General features: G+C 43.0%; 1 protein-coding gene across 2 annotated transcripts in view; it reads right to left on the bottom strand.

Annotated features, from left to right (window-relative positions):
• Positions 1-4710: 4710 nt before the first annotated feature.
• Positions 4711-24906, bottom strand: part of ass1 (argininosuccinate synthase 1) — a 41745-nt gene continuing 21549 nt past the window's right edge. For both annotated transcript variants that reach the window (XM_010877797.4, XM_010877798.4), the window contains exons 9-15: positions 21483-21573; positions 17699-17783; positions 17245-17309; positions 12125-12256; positions 11165-11321; positions 5531-5596; positions 4711-4922 (exon numbers count right to left, since the gene is read on the bottom strand). In XM_010877797.4, coding sequence (XP_010876099.1) covers positions 4874-4922; positions 5531-5596; positions 11165-11321; positions 12125-12256; positions 17245-17309; positions 17699-17783; positions 21483-21573 — 645 coding nt within the window. In that variant the 3' untranslated portion in view covers positions 4711-4873. The remainder of the gene's footprint in view (positions 4923-5530; positions 5597-11164; positions 11322-12124; positions 12257-17244; positions 17310-17698; positions 17784-21482; positions 21574-24906) is intronic.

Genomic DNA, 24906 nt, shown 5'->3' with positions numbered 1-24906 from the left:
ACATTTGATGTGTTGTCTTGGCACTATTTTCAATTAAATATTAGAATAAATGATTTGCACATCAATGCATTCTGTTTTCATTTTACACAGTGTCCCAACTTTATTGGAAAGGCGGTTGTACACTGTGGTTTCCCTGATTTAAGATGTAAAGCGTATATTACGAAGAAAATAGTATAAGTGACTCTGATAAAGAACTCAAAATATACAAAGATGTCAATGCCATAACAAGTAACACTTGCAACCACTGTCAATCAACATAAATAATGAATCAAACTAAATGAACATTTTAACAGGGACATTATACGCACAGCTTTCTAGAGGTACACTTGCACTCAAACAGGATCACCACCTTCAGCCTGATAGGCCGCTCGTTCATTCACAACCTCTTCCAGAAACAAATCGAAGGACATAATGAGTATGCCTGCAAACAAACCAGCAGACTCCAGGGACGCCAGAGAGAGTAGTCACTGCCAGGGAGATAAATCTATTGATTTGAGATAAACATGCTACATTACTGCTGCCCTGGGGAGTTGATGGGTTGGTGGAGCTTCTGGGCTAGTCTCAGACCACAGGGCAGCTGGTTATGGCATGAATAGATAGAGACCAGACCCGTCTGATCTTTGCTGCTGCTCCCTGATGAGATCTGTGAAGGCTTCCTGGCTTTTTACTCCCTCTGGGACTGCTGGGGGAGGAAAGCCCCCTCTCAGCTATAAACCCCTGTGGATTTGTCTTCTATTGATTTGTATTGGTCTGATAAAGGCACAGGGCAATGATCATTCACATCCATACACTAACACTGTGTTGTGACTAGAGGAAAACAGAGGTATGAACTGAGGGATAGCAGGTAACTATACACAATACTACGTATATTACAATAGCAAGCTAAGAAAGTGTGTATTATATTTATTAGCAGGTGATGAAATATACATTCTGTGCAGTTTTAGCAAGGCACCATATTGTGAATCTATCACATGCACCAATGTATTTTGTGGACATTTATGATGAACAATTTTCAGCATTGCCAAAATGAATATAGTAGATCAATAGACAGTTTGGTAACTTCATCTGGTATTGTAAAAGGCTATCGATTAGCCCCGGCCCCAAAGGAACAGACCCCATGAGTTTGGATGGTGAAGTGGTACAGGATGGGGCATCTTTCTGGCGGTAACAGGAGACAGAGAACCCCAAACACTCATTAACCCTCTCAGATGGTCAACATTAAGCAGGAGGCAAAATATTTCTATTTTTCCATCAATATTTTATCACTGGCTAGGCCCAAACAAAGACAAGGCTTTCAACATTATGCCCCCATCTGTTTATAGATTATGGGGAGAAGAAGGTACCAGTGTCCTTTGACACCAGAATTTTTTTCTATAAAGCCTTAAACGTAGGATTCATACATTTTAAATAACCATAGAGAAAACACTGCAAAAGAAGATACTGTTATTAATTCATGTTAGCTCTTTTAATCCATATATAAACTAGTGAATATTAGTCAGATACAATTTATTTTTATCTAGGCCCCAAGAAATGTGGTTTTTTGGTATACTGGGTTGGCTTTACATTGAACATATGGCAACTCAAGTGTTGAACATGCTGGTCTACTTCGCCAGACATCTTTGTGTCAGATATCACGGTCTGTGGCACATCCTTGTACTGTCCTCATATCTCATCCCAGTAAACTGAGATTAATTCACATTCTGTCTACATCAATTTTTCCCAATGGGACCACGTTACATAGTCATAGTCAGAACTAACCTGTCGTGTGTTGCCTGTTGTAAATCTCCCTGACTCACTGTGCAGTGAGAGAATTACCTCATCTTTTCCAGGCCCATTAGCTTTCTGAGAAACCCCCTGGGAACTGTTATAAACCCCGCAGGTGCTGAATCAGGGAGGATAACAGTCCAGCCCAACCAGGTGGAACTGGTTTCATATTCCAAAATAATTTGCACTATATTTGATATGGATAGCATTGTCAGATTGTAATACATTGGTTTAATAATATTTAAGACTACATACTGCTTTCAACGTGGGAGCATTTCAACTGTCCAAAGTTTTCTCTGTATGTGCACATATCAGCAAATCCATAATAGATGAAGGCAATACAGTCAGTACACAGGACTGGATATTGCCCACCAGTTCCACTACTAGGTACCCACAACCAAAGCTTTTGTTATCACAGATTTTAATGTAACGTCTGTCACAGTGCAGATGGAGAGGAAACCCATGCACTACAGATGGGAACCATGGACGCAGGTGAGGCAGGGCCCACACTCCCAGTCCCAGGGTGAACTGCACCACAGGCATAATAAAGGAAGCCTATGGTCTTTAAAGCTAAGGTTACAGATTCACCATAATGACGGGATGATGTCCTGAATTCTAATTGCAGGTAATTAACCTCCTGCAGACTGTTATTGTTCCAGCCTCTTTTGTGCTGTCTGACATTCAGAGCAGAGGTCAGTGAACCTGGGACCCCAGTCTCCTCCTGACAGGTAGGCTAGGATTGAATGACCCAAGGTTGCACTGATGTTAAAGAACTTATCTTCTGCATTCGTTCCCAGCTATTCAGTTTTTTTTCTTTAACAGAGTTGTGCGGAAGGATGACTATTCGGTTTCCCGGCCCAATACTTCCTTAGCTGGTACAGATTAATTATTGGGAGAAAAAATATCTATAAATTGAATTCACAATATGAGATATTGCAGCAATAAGTTGGCCTACAGTCCATTTTGTACAATACTATTTTGTAACAGCAGAGATAAATCAGTCACCTGCATCAATGGACCCTCATACCTGACGCTACAGTAACCTGGGAACAATGGGGGCCTTTGTCCGCCGTGAGAGTGGCAGAGAGTAGAGAGCGACAGAAGAGCGTCCATTAGACCTGCATTCATTGACTTTCATGTCGTCCAATTGTGAGGCCGCTCCCTAGGGAATGTGACGCATAGTGGGTAATGAAGGATAATTGACGCAAGTTCAAGGATGATTAATTCCCTTGGTCAGGTGTCGCTGATTTCATACCTGGCCGAGTCACAGGTAGCCATGGAGCTGCAGGTGACTGGAGCAGGAGTCTGGCAGCCACTGAAAGATGAGACGCAGACAACACACGCCACGCAAACGTCCCAGGACATTCACATGATGTCATCCAGACAGATTCGTGTTTTTTGCTCTCACCTGATTTTTCTCTCACATCCCTAAATGAGTATAGTCTCATGGTGTAAATCTGCCTTATTCACAACAGATTTACATCGACCTGGGTAGGCTAGAGAGCTATACTGAGCTACTGCCAGACAGCTTCGGCAGCCAGCCAGCCCCCACCCCCCCCCCAAAAAAATAGGCGTCTGCCTCTGGCAAGGCTAGTGATTATGGGTGACCTGGCTGAATGTATGCACGCATCTCTAAATGCCGAGGCTAGCTGGTAATTGACCAGGCAGACTGAGACGCCTGCGGTGTAATCGAGCGGGAATGAGAGTTTATGGTGGGACTGAAACGACTTGGGGATCCCCCACTGGTCATTAGGCCCAGCAGGAGGGCTCCTGTCTGGATCCACCTCAGGCTCAGGGCAGCCTCTCATCCAGACTACCCCACTTCTGTGGAGCAGGACACTCCACACCTTGAGAGGGTTTGGCTCATATAGTTTAGATGAACAGGCCACCATCGCCTCGTGTCACTGGCAACATTATATGAAATAATGTATTCAAATACTGATCAATATTTGTCAAATTATATTACTTTATACACACAATTGCTTGAGAAAGTCAACCACAATGAAATGGAGGCGAGGACTAGGGCGTTCTCAGTCTGTGGTAAAGACACCACCGGACAAGTTTTTGTTTCACGTTGCCTTAGAGACCCGGTATTTACAACATTACAATGATTGGCCTTCTGAAAAAGACAAGTATAAAAACAACAGGAAAAACTAACAAGTGTCAAATTGACTTTTTTAGCTCAAGCGCACTCTGCTTGCTAAGACACCAAAACTGGTATAATCAAAATGTTTATAAGACAGGAGAACAAACAGGGATTTTAGGCCATTCCTCCACACTGATTTTTTCGGAAATCCAGTGTTAAATTCTCATCAAGTCAGATGAGATAAATAGCAATTTTTGTGTGCTTGTAATTCTGTTGGTTGGAATAGCCACTTGTGGCCAAGTTTCGACCTCTCTGGTTTTTGGTAAAATGTCCTGATACTTCTTAAGTTCATGACACCGTTAGCCGGAAGCAAAATAGCCCTAAAACAAATATCCTAAATAAATCACACCTTCGTCTTGGGCCTAACAACAATATATAATCAAACTATGGATTTTCTGGAACTCATCACTTAAATTGTTCTATTTAAGTCAATTTTAAAGAAATAATTTTGCATAATTTGACTGCTTGTCTCAGGGTAATTTTATAACTTCCACCATATTTGAACTCTTGGATGGGGACAGTGTGGAGTTCTCACCCATGATGGTAAGGTCTTCCCGTGGCCTTCTCTGGATGAAAAGCGCAAAGATATCACCCAGTCAGGCAGAAGACATGAAGGCATAAAAAAGTAATTTAAATAATACAAAATGATAAAATAATATCAAGGTATTGAAGGCACTGACGAACCAAGATTGTTAGTGTCCATTCTCTCGAATGTGATTACTGCTACAAAATAAGGTCAAATATCTATATGCTATATGAAGGTAAACATTTTCATGAACTCTAAAACACCAAAAGAAAAGAGAAATAGACACTTATTTTATTTTTTATTATAACCTACTGTCACATCCAGCTCTAAATTTGAAACAGTCAATTGGAGAACTACTCTGGTGGGATGAAAGCAACGAGTACACACTGGAAGGTCTTAAAGAGGCTGAAGACAGTGGAGAGAGACATGTCAACGGCCTAGCGGTTGGAGGAGGCTTCACCCTGCAGACGGTGGTGCTCCCTCAGCCTGCAATATGACAGAAAAGGTAGTCAGTGTACATTAATCTGAACTGACAAGAAAAAGTATTCAACCATTAAGGTAACAGAGACCAGAAGAAACAGTTGAAAAACAAAAGACAGAATGGATAACACACAAACAGTTTCTCACCACCAGTAAGTTTCACAGAGGAATCTATTAAGGAATTACATAAAGGAATGTAATTGCAGAAAGATTTACTATTATTAATTTTTTTTAAGCAACAACGGTGTATAAAGAAACCTCCAGAATGACAATCAAATCCCCAATCCATACACAACATTGTGGTAGAGCAAACAACTGGATTGAGAATAATTGAACAATATATGAGGAATATCAGTATTGTATTGTAATATTGGGTAAGTTGATGTTTGGGTTTTTTGGATGATAGTGAACCACAGGAGCAAACCGAGATCCAGTCAATGTTCTGCTACTGATAGATCCCAGGGGTCACCCCAGCATATAGAGACTAGACACCATCCGCAGACAGGTACAATTGTCAAAATAGTTGCAGGTTTTACTCAAAAAGCCAACTTCAATAAAAATGTACTAATCCTTTCGTCCTGACAATTTCGATGTAGCTTTTGAAGGACACAGACCTGACAGCGTTGATCTTGATGAACCCGGAGGCATCACACGGGTCGTAGTCTCCCTGCACGTCCATACTGAGAGTAGGAGGGATGTAAGGCATGTTAGTGTGTAGGCTTATGTGGCTGGGAAACGGCTCATACAACTCATTCAACACCATACAGGAGATTCAATGCCCATCTAGCACACAAGAGAGGTGACATGATGAATTGCGTAACTATCCACATGGATCATTTCACCATTTATATTCCTCTCTTTGTAAAAAGTTTATACATTTTTCCCAGAAAGAACCCACTGTTTATCTTTGTGACAACCCCCCACCCCCCCACAGACATGTTGACATAAAGAACACAAACACAAACAGCCACAAGCCATTTGTAGACAACACAGTTTCAGATCCACTCTTAAGTAGCGGAAATGGATTTACTTCATCACCTAATATTTTTCTCTTCATAACCACCCTTCTGTAAGCAACTCCTGTGATGTAACCATGGCGCATTGAACGTTTCTTTTATGTAGGCTATCCTATTCTCGGCTGTGTGTGTATTTGTAAAGGTGTGTGTGTGTGTGTGTTTGAGAGAAATAGAGTGTTTGTTCTCAGTGTAATTACAGTAGTTTCTACCTGTGGTGCTGACCCCCAACCACCCTCTGTTCCTCCTTTACTGAGCCCTCAACTGCTAATCTAAGACCTGCACTCATCCTTTACAGACACACCATGCTAGAGGAAGTCAAAGAATAACAGAATAAAGATGCTGGGGAGAGAAAAAAAAATCATAATCAACCTCTTAGAACTAGGCTCCTTTTCTATGAGTAGTGTCTCTTGAAAGAGTTGCAGATTCTGTAAATAGAACAAAATCTGGAAACCTTTTCTATTCGATGTGGACAGTTAAGCAACAGTATAAATAAAATAAAATCCATTTGAAATATTTGCTTGAGATCCGTGAGCAGTTAAGGGCGGGGGAAGGCATTAGTCATGATGGGCTATGGGGGAAGGCATTAGTCATGAAGGGCTATGGGGGAAGGCATTAGTCATGAAGGGCTATGGGGGAAGGCATTAGTCACGGTGGGCTATGGGGGAAGGCATTAGTCATGGTGGGCTATGGGGGAAGGCATTAGTCATGGTGGGCTATGGGGGAAGGCATTAGTCATGATGGGCTATGGGGGAAGGCATTAGTCATGAAGGGCTATGGGGGAAGGCATTAGGCATGGTGGGCTATGGGGGAAGGCATTAGGCATGGTGGGCTATGGGGGAAGGCATTAGTCACGGTTGGCTATGGGGGAAGGCATTAGTCATGAAGGGCTATGGGGGAAGGCATTAGTCATGGTGGGCTATGGGGGAAGGTATTAGGCATGGTGGGCTATGGGGGAAGGCATTAGTCATGAAGAGCTATGGGGGAAGGCATTAGTCATGGTGGGCTATGGGGGAAGGCATTAGTCACGATGGGCTATGGGGGAAGGCATTAGTCATGGTGGGCTATGGGGGAAGGCATTAGTCATGGTGGGCTATGGGGGAAGGCATTAGTCATGGTGGGCTATGGGGGAAGGTATTAGTCATGATGGGCTATGGGGGAACGCATAAGTCACGGTGGGCAATGGGGGAAGGTCTGGAGAAAAGGGCAGTGGGGACACAGGTTATTTGCCTTGGCCCATGCTTTCTTAGAAGCAATTTGAAACACCAATATTATGTACAGTGGATATAAAAAGTCTACACACCCCTGTTAAAATGCCAGGTTCTTGTGATGTAAAAGAATGAGACAAAGATAAATCATGTCAGACCTTTTTCCACCTTTAATGTGACCTATAATGTGAACAATTCAATTGAAAAACAAACTGACATCTTTGAGGGTGAAAAATAAAAAACCCACAATAACCTGGTTGCATAAGTGTGCACACCCTTAGAGTAATAATTTGTTGAAGAACCTTTTGATTTTAATATAGCACAATATTTGCCCACTCTTCTTTGCAAAAACGCTCCAAATCTGTCAGATTGCGAGGACATCTGTGCACAGCCCTCTTCAGATCACCCTTCAGATGTTCAATTGGATTCAGGTCGGTGCTCTGGCTGGGCCATTCCAAAACGTTAATCTTCTTCTGGTGAAGCCATGCTTTTGTGGATTTGGATGTGTGCTTTGGGTCATTGTCATGCTGAAAGGTGAACTTCATCTTCAGCTTTCTAACGGACACCTGAATGTTTAGTGCCAAAATTGCCTGGTATTTGGAATTGTTCATAATTCCCTCCACCCTGACTAAGGCCACGTTTCCAGCTGAAGAAAAACAGCCCCAAAGCATTATGCTGCCACCACCATGCTTCACCGTGGGTATGGTGTTCGTTGGGTGATGTGCAGTGTTGTTTTTGCACCTAACATACCTTTTGGAATAATGGCCAAAAAGTTCAACCTTGGTTTCATCAGACCATAACACATTTTCCCACTTGCTTTTGGGACACTTGATGTTTGTTTTTGCAAACTTCAGCCGGGCTTGGATGTTTTTCTTTGTAAGAAAATGCTTCCGTCTTGCCACCCTACCCCATAGTTCATTCATATGAAGAATACAGGAGATAATTGTCACATGTAGCACACAGCCATTACTTGCCAGAAATTCCTGTAGTTTTTTTAGTGTTGCTGTAGGCCTCTTGGAAGCCTCCCTGACCAGTTTTCTTCTCGTCTTTTCATCAATTTCGGAGGGACGTTCAGTTATTGGTGATGTCTCTGTTGTGCCATATTTTCTCCACTTGATGATGACCGTCTTCACTCTGTTCCATGGTATATCTAATGCTTGGAAATTATTTTGTACCCTTCTCCTGAGTCACTTTAAATGATGGCAAGTGTGTAATGACTTCTATTTAACATGAGTTTGAATTTGATTGGTTAATTCTGAAGCCACATCCCCAAATATAACAATAATTATATTTTTGATTTCCCCCTTTGAAGATTTCAGTTTGTTTTTCAATTGAATAATTCACATTATAGGTCACATTAAAAATGGAAAAAGTTCTGACATGATTTATCTTTGTTTCATTCTTTTACATCACAAAAACCTGGCATTTTAACAGGGGTGTGTAGACTTATATACACTGTAAATACATTTTTACATTTAATCTAGCAGCCTATCACTGTGCCAGAGGCACACCATAACACAGTGATTTGGCCTGACCCTGACCCATATAAACTAATTGGTTACGTTGATTACCTAAAAACTAACAGGGTGCTTTACATCGAACAAATGCTAATGCAGGTAATAAGAAAACATGCACTGCTGTTCAGAAGTTTGGGGTTACATAGAGATGTTCTTTGAAAGAAAAGCAATTTTCTTGTCCATTAAAATAACATCAAATTGATCAGAAATACAGTGTACATATTGTTAATGACTATTGTAGCTGGAAACAGAATATCTACATAGGCATACAGAGGCCCATTATCAGCAACCATCACTCATGTGTTCCAATGGTACATTGTGTTTGCTAATCCAAGTTAATAATTTTAAAAGGCTGATTGATCATTAGAAAACACTTATGCGATTATGTTAGCACCCCTGAAAACTGTTATGCTGACTAAAGAAGCAATAAAACTGGCCTTTATTAGACTAGTTCAGTTTCTGGCGCATCAGCTTTTGTGGGTTTGATTACAGGCTCAAAATGTCCAGAAACAAACTTTCTCCTGAAACTCCATGTGAGAAATTGCCAAGAAACTGAAAATCTAGTACAACTATGTGTAGTACTCCCTTCACAGAACAGCATAAACTGTCTCTAGATCGAATTATTAGAGTGTTTAGTTTGAGAAACAGACACCTCACAGGAGCTCTACTGGCAGCTTCATTAAATAGTACCTACAAAACAATGGGATGATGGCCTTCTAGGCAGAGTTGCAAAGAAAAAGCCATATCTCAGACTGGCCAATAAAAAGAAAAGATTAAACACTGGACAGATGAATACTGGAAAAAAGTGTTATGGACAGACTAATCTAAGTTTGAGGTCTTTGGATCACATTTGTGAGACGCAGACCAAATGCTAGAGTATTGCTTGACGCCATTCTGTCAAGCATGGTAGGGGCAATGTACAGGGTAAAAAGGATCTTGAAGAAGGAAGGCTATCACTCAATTTTGCAACACCATACCATACCATGTGGACAGTGCTTGATTGAAACCAATTTCCTCCTACAACAGGACAATGACCCAAAGCACAACTCCAAACTATGCAAGAACTATTTAGGGAAGAAGCAGCCAGCTGGCTTTCTGTCTATAATCGAATGGCCATCAGTCACCAGATCTCAACCCTATTGAGTTGTTGTGGGAGCAGCATGACTGTACATAAGGAGTGCCCATCATGACAATCCAACTTGTGGGTGATGCTTCAGGAAGCATAGGGTGAAATCTCAGATTACCTCAACAAACTGACAACTAGAATACCAAAAGTCTGCAAGGCTGTAATTTGTGCAAATGGAGGATTATTTTGATTAAAGTTTGAGGGACGATTATTATTTCAGTTAAAAATCAAAATTTCTACCCTTGTCAATCACTATAATTCCTGTTCATTTTGCTATATTTCCTATTCAAATTCATTTGATGTATGTTTTCATGGAAAACAAGGACATTTCTAAGTGACCCTAAACTTTTGAACGGCTGACTTTTTTATTGTAAACACACTGTTTTACTCATTTAAATGTTTTTCTATTATTCTTCACTGACCCTGACACCCTGACTTTACATTGAACCACTTCTGAAACATAAACATGGAAGCTGCAACATTTCTCTCAGATCAATGCAGCTTCAATATAGTGCCATGCCAGTGTGTTTGTGACACTTTACTGGGTCCTGTGGAGAAAACCGTACAAGGTTGAGAAGACCGTAAGGACAGCCAGGTCTACGCATGGGATTAGAGGGGAAAATGGTGTGTGTGTATGTGTGTGTTAAAGAGAGGGACGGTTTTTAGGGTGGCGTAAGTGGACATCGGGCCAGAATGGAACCCTTCAGAGGACATTCAGCACATCTGTTACTTCATAATAACACCCCTAAGGACTCCTCCGATGCAACCAGACCCTCTGTGACCCCGACATCATGTCGCCCCAAGACGCACGTCTCAAAGTGACTGTGTGAACGAGGAGCAGAAAGATACAGAGATAAAGATGCAGGGAGACAGGGAGAGACAGAAACAGGGAGAGATAGAGACAGGGAGAGAGAGAGACAGAGGAAAGTGGAAGGCTGCACCTAGTCCTTTAACTAGCATGACATTTGTGCCTTGCCCCTAAAAGCAAAACGATCCTCTCCTTTGGCTCTAAATGCCATTATCAATGGCAGGGAGATAGAAGGGGGCATATGGGAGATTTGCTTTGGTCAGCACTGAGCCAGCCCAGGGGGCAGAGGGCATAGGGGTCAAGGCCTGAATGGACTCCCTGTTCCACAGCTAAGAAGCCACTGGGGAGGAGGGAGAGAGAAGAGGGCCCTCCAGAAATGGAGCATGACACCCCTGCTCATGATGTCTTTGTAGCCAGCGTCCACTTATTGTTGCTCAGTGGAGGATGAAGCCAAGTGACTTTAGCAAGCAACAGTTAAAGTGCACACACTAATGTACTAATTATAATGTACCCATAGATTATGCCCACACTCTAACTAATCACACTGCAGATTACGGTAACATTTGAGGTCATTACCTGACCAGTTCCTCGTTGTAGAGGGATCTGGGAGACTCACGACCCAGGATATAGACCTGGCCCTTGAAGACAGACAGCTGCACCTTACCCTCCACGTTCTCTTGTGATTTGTCTATGCAGTGGCGAACAAAGTCACATTCCGGACTGTACCAGAAACCTGAAACGGAAATAAGGACACGAATAAAAGGCCAAGCCTCCCAAAACCTCACTTGGATGTTCTGGGTTTCTCTAACCCACCATCCTACCCCTCATGTGAGTGTTGGTTCAATCGCTGCAGCTGCGTCTCAGCCCCCCCCCCCCCCCCCCGTTCTGGTTAAGGAATGGCCCATGTAGTACGCCAGGCCAACAACAAGCAAAGGCAGCAGTACTTCATACTTTAACACCATAATGACTCAAATCTCTGTGAGGGAGCTAGCCAGCGCCTGTACCTGTGTGTGTGCCTGTCTCCCCTGGTCTCTGTGCCTGGCCCATAAGGGTTTAATTGCTGTGGCTCAGTAATCAGTCTCTAATGGCTGTGATCCTATTATAGAGATGAAGGAAGTCCGGGGGTGGGGGGGGGGGGGGATTAGGACACCTGAGCCCGGTGGACAGGCAGCTAGGCCCCGTTCCTTCAGTTACAGAGATACACAACAACACACTACCTCGACTGACACACTCACTACTTACCTGTCAATCACAAGATACTCATTGTGCAACCTGATTTGGCTGTTCGCTATTTGGCTGTCATTTGGCTGTCATTCACTATTTACCACCCACGCCAGGGGGTCGCTGCCCATTGTAATGTAGTGGGCACCGTCTGTTTATCATCAAGGTACTCATCATCAAGGTAGGCTTTGAAAGCAAGTGAGAATGATCAACTCTGAATATATTATTATAAAGTCGGACAGACGTCTGATTTTAAAGAACCATTTTCTAGTAAGGACCGTTTGGGTTTTCATTTGCGTTACATACTAAACGTACCGTTGTAGACCATCTCTGAGAACTTGATTCCCAGGCCCTGTTTGATCCTCCTGACCTCTCGGTCCATGGTGAAGGTCTCTATATCCAGGTGAGCGTGATACAAGATGGTGCCTCCTGGGGTCTCATAGATACCTGTGGATGCACAAACACACATCCAAAAACAGCGCTGACTAAAACTTCGTACAGCAAAATCTTTTCTGTGTTTATGTATACAGATTGGCAGACCAGATCTCCATCTTAGTCTTAATCATAGGTGAAGTGAACGGATTAAACAAAAAAAGTTTACGTTTCTTCAATGAGCAAATTAATCCAGCATTATATTATACACACACAATATATTATGACAAATACATCTAGAAACAATAGGCTCCCTAACCTCAATAAGCTAATTAAATGTTGCCTTTTATAAATAGTGAAGCAGCTTCACAGACTCCAAAAAGGAAGGAGAAAATACAAAACAGAATTGGTCAAAAGAGGATTACGGTTACTCCTGTGTGCATGATAGCCTCATTGTCCTTCCTTCCAGGACCAACTCAACTCAGACAGCTCTATTAGGCACAATCCATGTTCAACCTGACAGACAGGCCAGCACCACGGTATCTCCCCCCAGTCAGAATGAGATTGTCGTGGGCAAATGACAGGGTAGGAGGCCCCCGTCTGCCTAGATCTGGGACCAGGCTCTCCCTACCCTACAATTTCCCACCACTGCAGTGTTGAGAAGCATGGAGAGAGGGGGGACGGGGATGGGCCAACAGGAGAAATGAAGTTGTCACTCAGCTGTCTGTCTTATTAGGTAAAAGGGCCAAAGAAAAAACGGCCAAAAAAAGACCACTGAGTGGAATCTCAGTGATTTCCCATGTGTGGATGGGCAACTTGTGTTGGGTCCTTAACCGTGTGTTGATTTTAAAAGACTCCAGGGTTATATACAATTCTTGTGTTAGTGGCCACCTGAAGGTGAGGGGCGCAGACCCCAAAACATCAGCTGAAAACTGAGAAGCACTTCAACTACCCTGGCTGCCCAAAACAGGACTTATCAAAACTGCTAATCATCTAAACCTCAAAAGTCAGTGGGTTTAGTGGAAAGAACAGGCTACACCAAGCAAAACAGGAACAGTTCCGCTGCCACTATCTGATCAAACAGTTAAAACTGCCCTCTAACCCAGTTTACCTTAAGTACCCAGAAGAGAGCAGTTAGTTTAGATTAGAAACAATAAAAGGCTATCTTCCTTGGCTAAACCAACTGCGGCTTGTCAGTTAAGCCCAAGCAAATAAAAACACTGACTTCCAAGTATTAATCTTTTAAACAGTTTATCTGTCTGTGGGGCCACTCTGCTGGAGGGGGTGGAGGGGTTAAGACCAAGCATTAACCCCACCTGGGCTGAGCCAGCAGACCCCTATGGGGTTACATCCCATGCACACACACGCACGCACCCATGTACACACAGACACATTAAAGTCTGCTTCCTGCTCTGATCAGGAGTCAGAATATTAAGCAGCTTGGATTAAGTCTATGCGCCTACAGGCTCACAGATGCGCAAGCCTTAAAAAAAACAAAAGAAAAATGTTAAAGCTTGTACTCAACAATACAGAAAGGACGCACTGATTTGACAGCACTACTCTGAAAAACAACAAAATCGCTTCACGTATCCTCCCAAACAAATCAAACAATCATATAATATCAAACCAAACAATATCAAACAACCATCAAAACAGAATGTTCTAAACATTCTCAATACAACATGGTCCACCACAAAGTGAATGCAGACAAGGGATAACCCAGGCACACCACTTACAAACAACTTTGTGGCGGAATGACAACCATTTCCATCCCAGGCCTTCCTGACCCCACCTTCTCAAGACATACAAGGAAATGACACACTCCATCGGTCCCAGAAACACACACAATCTTTACTAGTTATTCACCCCTGTCAAACCTCACTCTGCTCATCGCCCGCTACCGCGGACAAGATAAGCTTTGATCTTTTATGCAGCCAAGGGGGACAAAAGCGGGCTTCCCATTTTTTCAATTTCCACCTGCCACTCAAAGCCAGAGGAGTGTGTTGGTGAGTCAATTTGCCAGTCAGATTATTGTGAGGAGTACAAAGGCAGCGTGGGTCACTAGGGGAGTGAGTGACATGCTGTTTGACATGGTAGATGGTCACAAACATCGCACCCCTCACGGCCCACGTTGTGGTGACAGGTACAGCAACAATAAAGACGTTTCGCCTGGGAAGTTCAGTTCAGTGAATGAGACATTGTGTGCAGGAGTGGGTGAGTGCTGAGTTGGAGAGTTTGCGTCAGGAAGTTACTATCTGTGAAGTGTGTGTTTTTGTCAGGGAGTGAGAAAAAGCTTGTAACTATTTGCATATTTTCACATCACTGTGGATAACATAAAATTAGGCATTAACAAAACATTCAAAATTTGTTCATTTTTATTTTCACTTTTGTTATTTATCATTGCTTTGGTTTACATATAGTATAGAATCACTATTAACAACATTTCAACAAACTATCTGTTGATAGGCAACTGCTTGCAAATGTTAGGATTAGGTATAGAATAAGGCTTAAGGTAAAGGGTTAAGGTTAGGATAAAAGTTAAGGTTAGTAGAAAGAATAGTTAGTTGAAATGTTATTGTCAGCATCCACAGAAACACATTTGAGACTCTCAAAATAAAGTGATACCTACAGTGAGGGAAAAAAATATTTGATCCCCTGCTGATTTTGTATGTTTGCCCACTGACAAAGAAATTATCAGTCCATAATTTTAATGGTAGGTTTATTTGAACAGTGAGAGACAGAATAACAACAAAAAAATGCAGAAAAACGCATTGCAAAGATTTTATAAATTGATTTGCATTTTAATGAGTGAAATAAGTATTTGATCCCCTCTCAGTTAGAAAGATTTCTGGCTCCCAGTGTCTTTCATCCAGGTAACGAGCTGAGATTAGGAGCACACTCTTAAAGGGAGTTTATTTGAACAGTGAGAGAATTAAAAAAAATTATAATAGAAAAATGCATGTCAAAAATGTTATATATTTATTTGCATTTTACTGAGTGAAATAAGCATTCCTCCTCCTCCAAACACGGCAAGTTGAGTTGATGCCAAAGAGCTTGATTTTGGTCTCATCTGACAACAACACTTTCACCCAGTTCTCCTCTGAACCATTCAGATGTTCATTGGCAAACCAGAGCATGTACTTGTGCTTTCTAGAGCAGGGGGACCTTGTGGGCGCTGCAGGATTTCAGTCCTTCACGGCGTAATGTGTTACCAATTGTATTCTTGGTGACTATGGTCCCAGCTGCCTTGAAATCATTGACAAGATCCTCCCATGTAGTTCTGGGCTGATTCCTCACTGTTCTCAATATCATTGCAACTCCACGAGGTGAGATCTTGCATGGAGCCCCAGACCAAGGGATATTGACAGTTATTTTGTGTTTCTTCCATTTGCGAATAATCACACCAACTGTTGTCACCTTCTCACCAAGCTGCTTGGCGATTGTCTTGTAGCCCATTCCAGCCTTGTGTAGGTCTACAATCTTGTCCCTGACATCCTTGGACAGCTCTTTGGTCTTGGCCATGGTGGAGAGTTTGGAATCTGATTGATTGATTGCTTCTGTGGACAGGTGTCTTTTATACAGGTAACAAGCTGAGATTAGAAAAGTGTGCTCCTAATCTCAGCTCGTTACCTGTATAAAAGACATTGGGAGCCAGAAATCTTTCTGATTGAGAGGGGATCAAATACTTATTTCACTCATTAAAATGCAAATCAATTAATAAAATCTGTGCCATGTGTTTTTTCTGGATTTTTTTGTTGTTATTTTGTCTCTCACTGTTCAAATAAACCTACCATTAAAATTATAGACTGATCATTTCTTTGTCAGTAGGCAAACATACAAAATCAGCAGGGTAACACATTATATTTTCCCACACTGTAGCTTTTTTATTTTCCACTTGCTTTGGCAACATAAACAAATGTTTCTCATGCCAATAAAGTCCTTTAAACAGAGAGTGGATTAAAAGAGCATGCAATGTGTGTTGCAACAACATATGTAGTCCACATATGCTGCATAGTGTGGATGGTGTTGTGACCCCAGACCACACAGAAGCCATGAATGTTCCCAACCGTCAGTCTTTTGACCAACCGTATAGACACATTTATTAAGTTAGCACTTTTAAATAGCTTTTTCTGTTGTTGTTGGTTTACATCATCATGCTATTTCTGTAATGAACAGGGCTATAAAAGTTGAATATACACTGCTCAAAATAATTAAGGGAACACGTAATCATCACACTATAACACCAAGTCAATTAAACTTCAGGGATATCAATCTGTCCAGTTAGGAAGCATAAGCGATTAAGCGACAGATGCACAAAAAGGGAATGGTTTTGCAGGTGGTGGCCACAGACAACTGCTCTCTCTTTATCCTTCCTGAATGATTCTTCTCTAGTTGTGCATTTTGCTAGTGTGTTTTGCTTGTCACTACTGGTAGAATGAGGCAGTACCTGCAGCCCATTCAGGTTGCACAGGCAGTCCAGCTCCTCCAGGATGGCACATCCATACATGCTGTCAAAACGTTTGCTGTGTCTCCCAGGAGAGTCTCAAGAGCATGGAGGAGATACCAGGACACGGGCTGGTACACAAGGAGAACTGGACAGGGCCACAGAAGGGCATCAACCCTTGGTTTCCATTGTTGTTACGTCATTTTGTTCTCAACGAATCTTAAATTATTTCATTCATGGAGACCCGATGCGTGCTTTAAGAGTTCCCTTCATTTTTCTGAGCAGTGTATTATTACTAATAATGATCCATTCCTCTGAAAGGAAAAAGAGAGCCACAGAGAGTGTATGTTTACCTTTAGTAGTGGGGTCCACTTTTAGCATTGACATTAAGTGCATGAAAGCATTATATATGACAAGAAGCTTTACAAAAAGGATCTGGTCTAGGACCTGGTCTAGGTATTAAGTCTTTGTGCTAACTTACCCATCTCTACAAAACAGAATGACATTTTAATCAATGTCAGTGAAAGAATATGCCTTTTCAATTAAATACATCCTATTGATTCCATCAAGGGTTCTCCTCAAACAGAGGTTCTCTCATCACACCTTGTCACTGCCTTACCTCTGGACTTCATGCCGATGAAGCGATTCTCAACAATGTCGATCCTCCCAACTCCATGCCTCCCTCTGAGAGACCACAACAGGTTAGAAAGGGCTTTCTCACTAAGCACGATAGCTAATAAATCAGTATTTCTTGGCCATATGCACACCCAGAAACCACTGCAGTAAGGATTTAAAATCGGGTCTGCCAGGGGCGTCCAGAACTTACAGACCAAAGATATTTTTTGGCCCCCAAATCCTCATGAATATTTTATTATTCCAAATATTTTTGGCATATGATGCAAAACTAGCCAAAAGAAAATAAACCAAGAGGTTGTTCCACACGTGTAATGCCAAAATGAAGATGTTATGGTTAATGCTTGAGGAGCGGGAATGCAGAAGACAGTGAACAGCCGGCTGGGACAAACAGAGAAGCTAAAGGCGCTCCAGCGGCTCTGGTAGAAGGTCAGACCCACCCAATCTCATTAAGGTATGAGAAGATGCCCAGTGGTGTGTCCTTGGACTGTCCATCCTTGACGTTGATCACTTTGACTGGCACCCCTGTGTGGATACAAATGGAACCAGTCAGTCGGGGCCAACCGTCCAAACGCATGGCAACTTCACAGCACTGTACACAATACTCAGGTTAACTATACGCCTCCCTGAGACTTTGAAAGGAGAGCTTGTCACGTTCCACACTTGGACTCAAAGCTTTTTTATTTTTTTTTACTTGGACGTGGGCTGTATTTGATCTGGAATTTAATTGCCATACATACACTGCGCTTTGATTAATCCCATTTAAGACAGTTAACGTGGCTAAAGATGAGCAAATTGCCATCCAAACTGAACGTATACACTCAGGTTCACAAACAATGGCTGACGCGAGAAGACTGCTTACCATGCACTGAAGACAATTCACACGGGAGAGGCCAGAGCCCATGACAAGTTAAGGATATTTAGATGTGGTGAAGGGTGGAGGTAGAAGGGGTTGAGGAGTATTAATGGTTAAGTGTTTCAATGGGAGGTGGTGAGAAGTACTAGTAAATGACAAAGCCCTACTAATTTGAAGGCTGTGAAATTGCAGGCAGGCCCTTTCCTAATTGACTTACACAAGCCAGGCTTTGTGTCACCCGTACCTTGTCTACCAATAGCTACCCACTGCTCATGGAGTTATTTGTATGTATGTATGTATGTATGTGTGTGTGTGTGTGAGAAATAATGCATCAACCATCCCTAATGAGCACACCAACACATGCACACACACGCCTAGGTGCTCCTAAATCAACTGGACATGGGTGGAGGAGTTGGAATAGGCCGGGACATGGGTGGAGGAGTTGGAATAGGCCTGGGACATGGGTGGAGGAGTTGGAATAGGCCTGGGACATGGGTGGAGGAGTTGGAATAGGCCGGGACATGGGTGGAGGAGTTGGAATAGGCCCGGGACATGGGTGGAGGAGTTGGAATAGGCCGGGACATGGGTGGAGGAGTTGGAATAGGCCGGGACATGGGTGGAGGAGTTGGAATAGACCAGGACATGGGTGGAGGAGTTGGAATAGACTGGGGCATGGGTGGAGGAGTTGGAATAGACCGGGGCATGGGTGGAGGAGTTGGAATAGACAGGGACATGGGTGGAGGAGGTGCAATAGACCGGGGAATGGGTGGAGGAGGTGCAATTGACAGGGGCATGAGTGGAGGAGGTGCAAAAGACCAGGAAATGTATGGTCAGGGGGAATAGACAGGGACATGAGTGGAACAGAGGGAATATACTGGGAAATAGAGGGGAAGTGGGAGGCTAAAAAGAGTAAGACATGGAGGACAGAAGAAAAAGAAAAAATAGGAAGGGGCAAAAAGAAAACCTACTGATATTCATTCCTATCATACGGAGCTCATTAGCATTTAGCATGCTTGCAGTTGCCAATCAAGTCCCAGAGAAAAAGCAGCTTTTCAATGGGCCCCAATGTAAGCCCTGTTCGAATGACACGTAAAAGACTTGACAAAATATTTTCAGACAAGGGCTTTGTCATTCGTCCATTCCCATATCCCGGGAATCCTTGGCCCCTGAGGAAAACTCCACACACGGATAGCGATCCGACAAAGCCCCCTGATCCCCCAAATAGTTAATAATTAGATTAAAAGTTCAAATAAATTAAGTGAGGGTGTGAACGCGGGAGCCGAGCCTGGCCTCTCGTCTTCCATCTCGCGGGGTCTATCATTCACTGGGCCTTTCTTTCCCTCCCGGGCCTTTTCTTCAGTGCTGAAGTGAACAGTGCAGACAATGGGACAGCAGACACAGTTGTAGGAAAAATTACTGCTTTACATTTTTCCTCTCTGTCTCTTTTTCCTTTCCCCTTATTTCACTGAAAGGACGAGGGATAAAAAAAAAAAAAAAGAAGAGAAGAGAGAAACTTTTGCTGAAGAAAAAAGTTTAGTAGTTAAAATTCTTTTTAATCAGTGAGAAAACCTATTGGAAAAAGGCTGGTGGGAGATGAAAAGATGGAGAAAGAAAACATTATTGTAGCGCTGTTGTGCTTGAGGAGGAGGAGTAAGCTGGAGCCTTTGTGGGAGCCACTAAAACAGCTTTTGTCATCTCCACTCAATAAGTGGAGAGAACATAACTCATTGCAAATGAGCAATGGGCCAAGGCAAAAGCAAGTTATACGAGGATATGACAGTTTACATTACCATATCGTTTCATAAAGCGCTGCTGTGCATAAAATATATCATGGCCTTTCTTTTTTGATATTTCACACATTTCTGAAGCAATGTAAACTGTCACACAATCCCCACAAAACCTTTGTAGGTTGCACAAAACATAACACAAAGTAAATCACACTTCAAGCTACTAAAAAAAGGGATCTTTCATTAGTGCTTCAGTGTAGTAATAAGGTCATAAAAATGTAACGGCCTAACATCCTGCGTGTCGTTTGATGTCCCAGCGGTCTACGGCCCAATCTACACACTGACAGTTGTGACCAGGAAGTAGACATGAGACATCTGTGCTTCTTGACCCAGGATGGGACGGCCCCCTTGTCCGTGCAAAAGTAACCCTTTCCTCTGTTTAGTCCTGTGGTGGTGGATCACACGGGCCTCCCTCAGTTCTATGAGCTAACGCAATGCTTCCGGGCCCCTCTGCGGCCCCAGGCAGGCTGTTTTAGTAGCGCTGGAGCTGTTCTCCGTCTGGGTGGTCAGGCAAGCACATGGTCTACAGCAGCCTGAGGCTGTGATCAGTGCACAAGCCAATGGAGGACAGGATGATGGAAAAAATCATCAACCTGGCTGAGCTAGAGGCCTAAGAGTCAAACCACATCCTGGGTCTGAATTGTTAACCTGGCTGAGCTAGAGGCCTTAGAGTCAAACCACATCCTGGGTCTGAATTATTAACCTGGCTGAGCTAGAGGCCTAAGAGTCAAACCACATCCTGGGTCTGAATTGTTAACCTGGCTGAGCTAGAGGCCTAAGAGTCAAACCACATCCTGGGTCTGAATTATTAACCTGGCTGAGCTAGAGGCCTAAGAGTCAAACCACATCCTGGGTCTGAATTGTTAACCTGGCTGAGCTAGAGGCCTTAGAGTCAAACCACATCCTGGGTCTGAATTATTAACCTGGCTGAGCTAGAGGCCTTAGAGTCAAACCACATCCTGGGTCTGAATTATTAACCTGGCTGAGCTAGAGGCCTTAGAGTCAAACCACATCCTGGGTCTGAATTATTAACCTGGCTGAGTTGTAGGCCTTAGAGTCAAACCACATCCTGGGTCTGAATTATTAACCTGGCTGAGCTAGAGGCCTAAGAGTCAAACCACTTCCTGGGTCTGAATTATTAACCTGGCTGAGCTAGAGGCCTAAGAGTGAAACCACATCCTGGGTCTGAATTATTAACCTGGCTGAGCTTGAGGCCTTAGAGTCAAACCACATCTTGGGTCTGAATTATTAACCTGGCTGAGCTAGAGGCCTAAGAGTCAAATCACATCCTTGGTCTGAATTATTAACCTGGCTGAGCTAGAGGCCTAAGAGTCAAACCACATCCTGGGTCTGAATTATTAACCTGGCTGAGCTAGAGGCCTAAGAGTCAAACCACATCCTGGGTCTGAATTATTAACGTGGCTGAGCTAGAGGCCTAAGAGTCAAACAACATGGTTCTGAATCATGAACTAACAGTCATAGATGCTTGCATCTGGTAGGACTAGCAACATCAACCGGTTATACTACCATGCAGTTCAAACTGGATAGAATGGAGATTAAAAACAGCCCTTTGAGACAGACCTTTGGTGAAGTGAATCTCCAGTACATCTGGGCTCTCACAGGTGTCTTCTGGGTTCTTGGTCATCAGGTACAGGTTGACTGGAGCATGGTTCTGTAATGACATTCACATTTCACCCTAGCTGTTTATCTCAGTACGTTTGTGTTTATGGTATTTAAATTTTTTTAAGTGTTTTGTTACGATCAGGTTTTGTATTCTTTTGTGTTTGGACGACAGGTAGAACTGCTGAAGCTTCGGCAAAAAGAGATTCAAATAAACTTTAAAAAAACAACTGGGACTAAAAAGCAATTCAGTGAAGAACATAGCAAGCAGTTGGTCTATTGAGGGACTAAGTCCAATAAGATCCTCAAAGAAGGGTGCTAATGAAAAGAAAAATGCTGTCAAATAAATGTCCTATTTTTCCTCCTGAATTTGGTGTCATATCTCTTGTGTGGCACCTTACCAAGGAAAGGGGGGGGGGGGGGTAGAGGATATTCAATGAGAGAGAGAGAGAGAGAGAGAGAGAGAGAGAGAGAGAGAGAGAGAGAAAAAGATAGAGACCTCAATTCATGAAAGACACTTCCTAAGTCAAAACAGCCCCGATACCATGACAGAATGTACTCAAGTGACTGCAACACTCAATATTCACCGGCTGTCTGGAAAAGCACAAGCACACCTCCCAATTCTGTCAACCAGATTCTTCTCCCCATATGCTTCTGTGCATCTCCGGAACATGATTTTATGACAGACATTTTCCCTTTTATTCATTTTTTGCAGAAGAATGTATCTTCATAGGAACCACACAACAACAACCCACCTCTATTTTTCCTAGAGCCCTATGGAGTCGTAGGAGCCAAGACAGACGTTTGTCATCATTTAGGGGGAGTAGATGGTTGAGGACTTGAATAAATCGGGCTGACACCCCTGCCAATTACCCCACATTACAACCAGACGATGGCCAATGTCCCCTGAGCTGAGGCAAATTGCAGGGGGACTATGCAAAATAACTACTGGGTGCATTTAAATGGAAACCTTTACCAGATGGAAAAGAATCATCATACAATAACTAATCTCTGTCAGCCACAGCGAAAGCACAATCGCTTCTTTCCTTTTAACTAAACACAAAACAAACTTTGACGGCTCCAGTCTATACCTTTTAGTTTCTGCCTCAGTGCCCAGACGGACAACAAACTAAAGGAAGGAGTAGAGAAAATGAATTCCCTAACAGAAAAACAGATCTTACTTTATAGTGACTACAGTGGGGTAGAGTTGACTTACCAACAACAGCGATTTAATGACGGCATAATCCTAACCAATAAAGATGCAATAATTCTGCTGCCTTTAGTTCACTGTTTAATCAAATGTGCTATGCTACCTTCCAACACAGAAACATCCCATGGATACACACGCAATCCAAATTCAAACACATGCATGCTCACGAGATGCACTGAATTAAAGTGGGGGACAGAGAAATGGAAAGCTAAAGGGAGTAGTTTTCATTGCCTAGAGATCAATGCATTTCAATTCCAACCCCCCGCAGGTGGACCTGTCCCAAAGCCCCTGGCCCTGAAAAAGAAAAAGGTAGGAACAGAGTGGGAGAGAGCGAGAGGGAGGGGGAGAAAGAGAGACTGACGGCATTGGTATCAAATGGGGCGTGAAGCGCAGCCATCATGTCGCTGTGACCAGCTCCCTGTGCAGCCTTTCTCCAGTCTTGCCATATTGTTGAGCTGCTCTGGGCCCACTCAATGCAGCCCCCAGAAAGAGGGCTTTGGCAGCATGAACTTAAAGCGAGTAAATTTCTATCTTTCCACATGTTAGCTGCCTCATTGCCTTTCAATCGAGTCCGGAGGCGTCCAAAGAAAAGGCAGAGGTGGGGAGAGGAAAGGGAGAGGAAAGGGAGTATGGCAGGGAAAAAAGAGAATCTTGCCCATTGGTTTGGAAATGACACTTAAATCACCATGTCTCAAGTCTGGCCGTGTCTTTAAAATGCCATTTGCAAACATGGCACATTGAAATGAGAGAATGTATTACATCTGATGTGTGTGAACTATTTGTCATGTTTAACACCCAGACCCATCTACATTTGACTAACATTATCATTGGTCTCCGTCTACAGTATCTACCAACAGCCTGGCACTAAAGCCAATACTTGTATCAAAACCCAAACCAAGAAGATAGGAACTAATACAGAGTTAGACTGAGCCACAAGCATAGGTCAGACCAGACAATACATCTGACCAAGGGGTTAGGAGGACAAATTCCAAATCTAGCTTTCTGAGTTTGGACGGACACACGCACGCATCCTTCCCCCCAGGCAGCCACAGCATGGGCCGGGTCATTCCCAAACTAACACACAAGTTAAATATCCAGTGTGTAACAGGACTGGTTGTTCAGTTACCTCCTCTTTAGTGAAAACCAGTGGAGCCCAGGCCTGATCAAAGGACCCCTGCTTTTAGCAGACAGCGTTCGCATTCATTCCTCTAGTGCTACTGGGCCAGGGGAAGCCCTGCCAAGGGCTATCATTTAGACAGAGTTGAGGTTTTAATGAGCGCAGACGAGTGTCAACCCCTAGGCCTGGGCCTGGACCGCTCGACGGGTCACACACAGAACATCAGACTGGGTTGTGTTTCAGGGAAACTAACTAAACTAATTAACAAATTAAAGTAATGCACAATCACATATGAAAATTAGCTTAAACCACTAAATGATACATCTTCGCAGTTTACACACTTCAAAGACATTCGTTTGCATCATTAAAACGATCATTCACGGATACTGGAACCCAACCCTTCTCTAGAACCACAATGGCAATGGGGACGACCACGATACAGCCCAGCTGAGAAGTGAAAGGCCAGACACAACGGAGCAGTGGTGGAGAACTCAACTATTTTCAACAGTAACAGTGCCACCTGACCCTGTCCTCAGTAGAAACGTCCGAGCAACCACTTGGACCTTACCTGTCCACATCTGTCAGTGTGCGGAATGGAGCCATCCTATACACAGCTGAGGTGACCTTTTCACTGCCTCAGCTGACTGACTGTCATGCTCATGCTGACCTCAGTACAGTGATATTTGTATGCCAATCGTGCTCTCACAATCCCTTTAGAGCACGGTTTACAAGAAGCCTGCAACGGTTTTAAATTGAGGCACAAAATCTAAAGTAAAAGGTAACAACAGACAATGAAAAATGTGATCAACTGAAATGCACTCCCTAATGTCTATCTGATATGGGAGCTGAACCCTGGGGTAGTACATGTAAATGACTGAATTATTACAGTCTGTTCCACCTTAAAAGGATCATAACACGCTCCACGTAATTTATTCAAATCCCTTTGTCACTTTTATTAGTGCCACCATAAATATTTCATCGCATTTAACTCCATTGATAAATTCATTGTGAACGTAAATGGGACTAAAACAATGAATTAAATCAATTCCACAACACGG

This window comes from Esox lucius, chromosome 14 (genome assembly GCF_011004845.1).
Source record: "Esox lucius isolate fEsoLuc1 chromosome 14, fEsoLuc1.pri, whole genome shotgun sequence".
NCBI classification, from domain to species: Eukaryota; Metazoa; Chordata; class Actinopteri; order Esociformes; family Esocidae; genus Esox; species Esox lucius.
The sequence above is the reverse complement of the archived record's forward strand: the minus strand, read 5'-3'. Positions and strand labels throughout refer to the sequence as shown.